General features: G+C 52.5%; 1 protein-coding gene across 1 annotated transcript; it reads right to left on the bottom strand.

Moving 5' to 3' along the window:
• Positions 1–236: 236 nt before the first annotated feature.
• On the bottom strand, positions 237–8,363 carry PLEKHF1 (pleckstrin homology and FYVE domain containing 1). The gene is made up of 2 exons (XM_075161277.1): positions 8,277–8,363; positions 237–2,572 (listed from the first exon to the last, which is right to left on the bottom strand). The coding sequence occupies exon 2, from the start codon at positions 2,558–2,560 to the stop codon at positions 1,739–1,741; it is 822 nt and encodes a 273-aa protein (XP_075017378.1). The 5' UTR covers positions 2,561–2,572; positions 8,277–8,363; the 3' UTR covers positions 237–1,738.
• Between the last annotated feature and the right edge of the window lie 313 nt (positions 8,364–8,676).

Below are 8,676 nucleotides of genomic sequence, written 5' to 3'. Positions count from 1 at the left end.
ATACAGACTACTGCAGGGGATTGCAAAAGACTTGGGAAAACTCAGTCAGATGATAACATGGTATAAATAGAAAGGAAACATCAGATTTGGCCTTTTTTTTTTCACTCGCGCTTACCTTCAAGCAGTAAATAGAAACCCAGAGCATTCCCCCCACGGCTGAGGAGTCAGAACTCCTGCTGGCTGGCCGGGCCCGAACCCCAGCTCTTGTTTAAGACTCTTGTTAAATAACAACATGCTTTGTTGTCATATTTTCCTGGCTTCTTCCTGTTGGCCATATCTTTATTCACACACAGTCAAGTGATACAAATTCATTGGAACAGTGGCAGTTTACAAAAGACGGTAAGAATGATTACTTTGAACTGAAATTTAAAAAATCCTAAGTCTGGCTATCTGGCAGATAATGCACTGTTTGGAACAGGTCATGGTAAGGAAACAGTTTATAACATTGGCAGTGTACTCCCAGCCATGTTCCTTTTCCAGAGCATAAAATACACAATACAAAAATATACTAAAAGTAGTAATGGAATTTGTAGAAATGTCTGCTGCAAAACAATTGCTGTTGTCTGATTTTCAGTATATTTACTCCCACGCTATATTATGATAGAATACTTGAATAAACATGGTTTATTTCTAACTTAATTTGAACTTTAAAGTTGATCTCAAGTTAACTGTAAAGTCTTGGGCTCCAATCCTGGAGGTACATAAAGGACCTTAACTGTGGACTCGTGAGACTGACAGACGTGAGGTGAGCCCACAAGTGAGCATTCAATGCCTTGGGCTCCTGCTCGGGAGGGAAGTGGAAGGTGAAGTGCTGTACTGCATAGGATCTTAATTTGGGGCATTTTCCTGGATTTTTCAAGACTTTTAACAAGTCCTCCCTGGGCTGGCCTTTTACCTGATAGGCTTGAGTTCATCAAGTTGTTGGTAATCTGGTGGAATGGCCTGGTTTTGAGATCTGCGGCTCTGCACTTGGTTAAGTCAACTGCAGTAAGTCTCTCCCTCCGTATCTCACTCCTTTGTATAATTTTACCTGCCCCTTTCCCCTCCTGGCCCGGTACCACCAAAATGGCCTCTTTCCATGCCAGAGAGCTGGATGCTCCAGCACTTTGCTAAGGCTGCTGACACCGAGCCTCGTACGAGCTCCCTGCGGTCGGAGCACCATTTCCTTAGTGTTTCCAAAGTTGAGAGACCTGGGTGTAGAAATGGAAGCCCGTGCCGACCTTATCATGCAGGGATGAGTGGCTACCCCCCAGGCTGGCACGCCTGCAATGAGAATCTCGACGTAGATGCAATGCTCATGGAAAATGGCATCCGGAGCACCCCGCACCATGACAGAGGAAGGCAGTGCTAGCAGGCAAGCGTGTTTAACTCCAGGATTTCTTGCTCCTTTTTCTTCCAAGAGCCAATCTCAAGGTATTTGAGAAAAGAAGTTAGTATTGCTCTGTTTTTGCAGTCGAGACGACTAAGGCACTGAAGGGTGAGCTTGTTCGGCCAAGGCTGATCCGCAGGTCTCTGCCCCAGTCCGTGCTCTTCACTGAGCTGTTGCAATCTGTGCTCATGTCGTATGAGACACGTTCTCGGAGGGGTAACCCCATCTCGGCTCCCCAGGCAGACACCACACGCAGGGGCCAAGATCCACCTTCCTAGGCATGGCCTCCAGAGAAAACATCAGAAGGACATGCATTGGAGGCCAGAAGTTGGCTTCCCAATGTCTAAATGCCACCAACTCCCAAGGAGGTCAGCTATGGAAAGATGACCAGGATACTTCTGAGGTATAAAACTCTGTGTCTGCTGGCCACTGGTCAGCTTTGTCGTCGTCAGACTTGTCACTGTCGTCACCGCTGGAGGGTTCGTAGCCCGGGATGGCAGAGCAGATCGGCTCCGGCTGCCTGCCATCTGCCTCCGCCTCCTTCTTCTTTTCTGCCAGCAGCTGCCTGTAGCACAGGTTGCAGACCCTCAGGGGCTTGGGGGACAGCCGGGGCATCAGGAACCTCTGCCTGGAGCAGTCTGCGCAGACAACAAAGCCGCACTTGCGGCAGTGGTGCCTTCGGGTGAGCGTGGAGAACTTGGTCTGCGTGCAGCGCATGCAGATGTCCGTCGCCTTGTCTGGGATCCAGGGGGCCGCGTGCTCCGTGGAGGGCTGCCGGCCCGTCTTCGTCAGCAGGTGCCTGATGCACTCCTCCAGATGGCTGATCCACTCCTTCCTCTCCGTGAGGGAGGCCGCGGAAACCACAAAGGACTTTTTGGAGGTTTTAATCATCCAGCGGTTCTTCATCTGCAAGGTGTCTGGCAGCGTCTCCAAAGTGACATCTTCAAGGGGAATGATGTGCTGGGAATTGTACTTCCTTTTGTTGATGACTATGCTGCCGTAGACGAGGATGTCGTTGAAAAGGAAGAATATGCGAGGCTTTGGTTTCTTGCGGCATTCTTTGGTTAAAATCCCTTCTCCTAGAAGGACCCTTCCCGGCACGGCTAAGGGCTGTCCAGAAGCCCCAAAGCAGTTTTCCACAGCAGCAATGCGCTGGCTGTTGATCTCGGTGTTTGCAAGATGGTCCACCATCTCCAGCTCGCTCTGGAGAGGAAAATAAGAGAGAAATGGTGAAGCTGCAAACATCTGCACCGCGGTGAGGCTGAGTAGCGAACGTATGCACAGGTGAGATGCTCCTAATGCAACCTGAGGTTACGAGTAATCTCCTTACCACTCCTCACTTTCGTTTGTTACCTTTTTAAGTTAAATTTTCAAACTTTCTGACCCCACTTTGCAACAACCTGATCTAAACTGGGATAGTTCAGTTTGCAGCAATGGAAGCCCTTGAAGGCAGAGCCAGCTCTTCCATTACAGCTGCGCTTTTTACCCGTATAACTGTGTGCCCATAGTAAAGGAAGCCGGTTGGTCTGAACCTGCGCTTAGGTGGGTGTAAGTACCTGCTCAGGAGTTACCATACTGTCACAGCTGAAGGGTACCAGGACCCCCCCTTTCTGTCCCTCTCGGTGCTGGCGGCAGGGAGCTACCTGATGCTGGGCTGGGTGCAGGCTCAGGGCGGAGATCTGTGGTCTCGGGAGCAAGCCTCCTGTTTCTGACTGCACACCTGCTTTCTCAAGGATTAGTTACGGACACACGCACCCCACAACACCATTTTGGGCAAGAGCTGAGGCAGGAACAAAACAGAGTGCGGTATCGCCTGTTCCCGCTGGTCCTCCTTGTGTGACAAAAAGGGGAAAAAAAGAAAAGAAAAGAGCACCCGCTCTGTGAATAAACCCACAAAAGCCAAGCCCTTCCTCCATTACCCCAGCTATGCCAGGGCTGCCGGTGCTTCCAGTTACAAGACGCGTCATTCCGAAAATAGTCTGATCTCTGCTGAAGGGGAAGCGGAAGGCGGCACACTCATCCCTCCCCACACCTCCGTGCCCTCCTTCTCATACAAGCTGGGGTTTCGATAGTCTGTTGGGGTTTTTTTAATAGAAAAACCTAGATAAGGGTAACTCTGAAGCGAAAGCAAATGTTTTGCAGTAAGGAAAGCGGTCTGTGCTGCAAGTTCAATTTTTTGTTGCACCTAGCCCCTCCGGCGCTGCAGGGTGCTGCCGCGGCCAGCCGGCCACGGGAACGTGAGTCATTTCCTCCTCCAGCGAGGTACCTCAGCCATCACGAGGCGGCTCCGAGATCACAGGGATGTGTGTCGCCCTGGTTGCTGTTAGCGGTTCGTCAATCACTAATGCAGAACCGCTCTCCACCATTTTCCCCATCCTCCTTGTCCAGAGTCCCTGTAGCCATGGAGGGCGGAGGGGAAAGGGAAGAGCAGCAGGACAACATGCCTGGTCCTGTGTATTTGGGACAATGATGATTTACATTCTTCCCTTGCCCTTCACCCCAAATCACCCCTTCGGTACGCTAGAAGGGAAACCACAGAGCCGCAGCTCCATGCTGTTTATGTCTCGCCTGAGCTATCTGACAAAAACTGGTCAATTCCTCGGAGCCCCCAGAATTTTCTAATCCAGAGCAGGCCGGGGTGTCCTGCGCAAAGCTAAGACCCTGGTTTAGCCCCAGGAGACCTGCATGAAGCGACCTACCCTGCAGAAACAGCTTTCAGCAAGAAGTGTTGTGTGGCCAGTGCTCCTGAAGAGCTGGCTTCTGTGACGGCAGGCATGGGGATTTCTTGCTCACCATGAAGACAGCACCTTCAGCAGCTGGGGCCCTGCCTGAGCCTGCAAGGACGCCAGCGTGGCGTCCACCAGCCCTGTCTGCTCCATGGCAAGAGTTACCTCCCAAGAGGTAACTGTTGGGATCATCTCGACACCAACGTGGTAAGGTGAACACAAGCTGACAAGGTACTACAAGAGGACAAACCCAGGGTCTCTCTCAAATTAGAGGGAGGATCCCAAGACCTCCAGCTTCCTCTGGAAGGATGTGTATCTTCAGGGCCTCGAAGCACCAGAATGGATTTGATGGAGTTGGAGAGTGTTAAGCATATCCACTTGTGTGTTCTCCAGCGTGGAGGGCAATTTACAATTAACTGCAATGCTCTGACCGGGGGCCGTGCTGCAGCAGACGGGGGGAATCCAGGGGCCTGACGCCATCAGCAGCAGCTGAAGCAATGCCCCAACCAACCTGCCATTTCCGTAAGGACATGCCGAAGTTGTGTGAAGGGGTTTATTACTTGCCGTCGGGAGAGGAGAAAGGCTCCATTCCCCTCCTTGATCTGTCAGCCCGGGTGGACCTGGGCATGGAAGGGAGCTGCTCTGCTGCAGGGACGTACATTCAAATCTATTCTGAATTACAACAATGCAGCATGTGTTTTTTAATCTCCCTCTTAAATCCACAAATTAAGCTGAAGAACAAACAGGCAGGGCAAACTATGGTCCACAACTGAACACCAAACTCCCTGACTATGAATACCCGGAGTCTCACCTATTTTGGGATGTGGTCTCTCGGGGTTTCCTACAAGCAAATCTTTGGATGAGGAGCTTTTGAGTGAAAGAGAAGGATGAGCACACAAAATAATAAAGGAAAAAGAAAAAGTGAAATTACACCTTGGGAAGTTTGGTGTGGAAAGACTGTGAATGCAACAAAATACTGTCAAAAATTTTTGGCACCAGCAACACCAAGTGGGATAAACCAAAGCAGTTAATCCTGCTCCCACCAGTCTCGCTTCCTCATGTCGCTGGGTTATGGAGCCCCAGCTCTTAGCCTGCTTCTTTTACTTTTATTTTATGTATTTTAGAAGCATGGTCCAACCTCTCCAGCAAATATGGTACTTAACACGACTCTATTTCTAGGGATCTCCATGTACCGCATCCCAGTGGAAATGAAAACATTTTGTCAGATATAAAGGCCGTGCCTGCAAAGAGCCAGGAAACAAGCTCATTTCGAAGAGGAGTGCAAGCCCTGCTGCCATGAAAGCTTTAGCTGTTGTATTGATTTGGGCCTCTGCACAGGCCGGAAAGCTCTTGGACTTGCTGCGTGGAGCAAAGGGAGAGGGGGCTGGACACAATCCTGCAACGTGAAAGAAATGGAAGTGAGCTCTCATTACACATCACACCTCCACCTGCAGGGTATGTCCTTATTCCTCCACCCTCTGGTTTGTTACCTAGGTAAAATGCCACGAGTTAACCAAAGAAAAGCTAACTCTGTTCTGGGAAAATCTTCCCTGCTAAGACTAAAAGTGTCAGCTGCTTCAGGTATTTCCCAAAGGAGTTTTCCTGGGGAAGCAAAAGCAGAGCGTTTTTCTTCCCTCTCTCTCTCCCCCCTCAGGCGTAAATGACTGGAAAACAGCACATACACATACTAAGCAGTAAAAAATTAGGAGAGGTGGGATTCACATCGCCTGCCTTTAGACTTGGACAACTAACTGTATCCCTCTACGCACTCCCTTTTCAGTTAGGGGGGCAGAAACAGCCATCTGCAGAGGGTGACCCTGCAGATCAGTCCTGCCCTGAGCTCTGGATAGCGCTCAGCTTGAGTAACCGCATACAATCCGATTTCATGTTAATATTGTGACTCACTGCAAATAATACTCAGTTTGGCTTTGGAATGGAAGTACTATGAGAATTGGTAAATAAAGATAGCTGCTGAGTGTTATTATGGTCTCTCTTACTGGGAGGCTCTCACTTTGGAACAACAGTGATGAGATATAAAAATGAGGACATAAATTCTAATCTATTTGATTCATTTTGGTAATTTTTTTTTTCCTGTTTGTTCAAATTTGCTCTGCCAGGTCAGCAGGGTCACAGTGCTTATTACCAAGTGATACGTATGCATGTGCACCCCGTGCGGCAAAAGCTTACACAGGTGAAACAAGGGGGGAAGATGCACTTTACTGGGGAGATACTTTTCATGGGAGTTTTTGGCATGGCAAAGTTTGGAGTTGTTTTGGTCAAGATCCGTTTGTTCTGCATGTGATCAAATATTATGCAGTGAATATATAACTCAGTGAACACGACTGATATTCAAAAGAAAAATAAACCTTTTTTTTTTCTGCACTCAGCTCCAGAAGAAAGCAAGCCACATCTTTTAACAATGAGTGCTTGTTCACTTGTGATTATAAACAGCCATGTTGATGCATGCCAGGCAGAGCATTTCAACTTAAGCCTCTGGGTCAGCGAGTCTGGGGTATGTTTTTCAAGTCTGTATGTATCTATGGCTTAGGCGTAGCAATGTAGTGAGCTGTTCTACCCGATTCTTCCGTTCTTGCTGTCAAACAGAACTGACAGTCTTGGTATCCATTGCATACCTCATGCATACCACATGCAAGGGATGGTCCATGAGTATCGGCCTGCTGAGAGCAGATCTGACTGCTGGGGTCTGCCAGCAGAAAATGCCCTGAGCCTCATCTCTCTGCAGCGCTCTCTTACTCCCTCTTTCTGCTTTGCTCAGCTGAGAAGTCCCTCCTGGAGTTAGGGCTGGCATAAGCTCTTCCTCGCCAAGCACAGTAAGCAGGATGCAGCCACCTTTTTTATCCAGAGTAGGCAATTAGAGCAAGAAAAACACAGTTCCTCTCCTTTTCCCACCCAAGGGGATTTCAGCTTACCTCTCCCTCCTTCCCAGCATGCTGTAACTACTGGGCGACTGGGGGCAAGGGAGACAGGCTCTGGCAAACCCCTTCCAGCTGTGCTCATGAAGAACCTGATTCAGTACCTGTGTGTTTTGGGAATGACTGTCACTTGATTGAGAAATGCCACCAGTCCCTGTGGGATATGGACCAGCCGAGTTACTGAGCTGCTTGCTGCTGTTGCTCGGCACGCCCAGGACTTCTGGCATGTAGAGCCAGAGCGAGGGGACAGTTGAGTGGTGGCTTTTGAGGAGCTCCGACTGATGCTACCAAAACCAGCAGCTGGTAGCCTGAACTCGGTTGTGGCTCCTGCACGTGCCACCCAGGCTCAGAGGCATCCAAGCAGCTTTGTACAGAAGGAAGGAAAACCTGAAACTCAAGGAAGAGCCTCACCCCCTCCCTCTCCCCTGCTCTCTGTCCACGCACACATCCTCGGGCAGTGCGGCACGGCGGCACTCCACGTGCACCTCCTGCGCCCCACTCTGCCGCTCATCAGCATCAACCTGGTGAGTGGCCAGAAGGAAGAGACCTCCACAGGGAAGCCTCAGGTGTTGGAGCTGGAGGCAACAGGACTGACGTAACAGCATTTGGTCAGGCCGCCTGTTACAGGCTCAGGCTGGACAAGTGCTCATGACAAGTGACACGCACAGGCTTGCCGTAAGGGTGGGTAACCACCAAGGGAAGAGGTGAATTCTCCATCTCTCCCAATGCCTGAAAGCCCACGTGCCTCTTTGAAGAGATGTATGGCCAAAGGTGGGGGATTCCGCTTACAACTCCGCCACGGACCAACTTCTGGGGTTTTGGTACACGGTCAAACTTGGTTACTTAAGAGTCTCTTCTAAAAAAAATAAATAAATCGTCACTCTAACCGGCGCTCAGGCCACGCACAGACATCAGGGTGCTGCAGGGCGGCAGGCGGCGATTCGGTCCAGACCGGCTCCCCCGTGAGCAGGGCACCGCACACGCGTGACGGGAGACCCGTGGGTGGGCGCAGGTCCCAGGCGGGCAGAGCACACCGCGGGCCCCGCAGGGCCGAGCCCTCCCGGCGGCGAGCACGGCCTCCCCCACCCCTCTCTCCTACAGCGGGCGGAGCAGCGGAGCGCAGCCGCCGGACCGCTCCCCTCCCGTCGGCGGCGGAAACCCTCGACTTTTCCACAACTCTCCCCCTCCGCACAGGCTGCCCGCCCAGCCGCCGCGCCGAGCCCCCCGCAGCCCCGCTCGGCCCCATACCTCCGCGGAAGGGCCTCGGCCGCCTCCGGCGCGCGCTCCCCGGCCGCCCCGCGCCAGGCGGCTCCGCTCCGCCGCCGGGCCGGGCTGCGCTCCCGCGGCCCCGCCCGCCCCCGCGCCCGACGGCCAATGGGCGCCGCTCGGGCTCAGCGCGCCGCGGGGGGCCGCGCCCCCTCGCTGGGCGGCGGCCAATGGCGGAGCGGAGCAGGCAGCGAAGGGCGGCGCGGGGCGCCGCCAGGGGGCGCCCGAGCGCGGCCTCCCCGCTGTGGGGCGGGGCGGGCGGTTGCGCGGAGGAAGGGCGGGAGCCGGCGCGAGCTGCTGCAGCTCCTCCTTAGCCGCTCCCCGTTAAGTTGCTCCCCGTTAGCCGCTCCCCGTTAAGTTGCTCCCCGTTGGCCGCTCCCCG

The sequence above is a fragment of the Calonectris borealis genome, chromosome 12 (genome assembly GCF_964195595.1).
Source record: "Calonectris borealis chromosome 12, bCalBor7.hap1.2, whole genome shotgun sequence".
In the NCBI taxonomy this organism is placed as follows: domain Eukaryota; kingdom Metazoa; phylum Chordata; class Aves; order Procellariiformes; family Procellariidae; genus Calonectris; species Calonectris borealis.
This window is presented reverse-complemented; position numbering and strand designations above follow the sequence as displayed.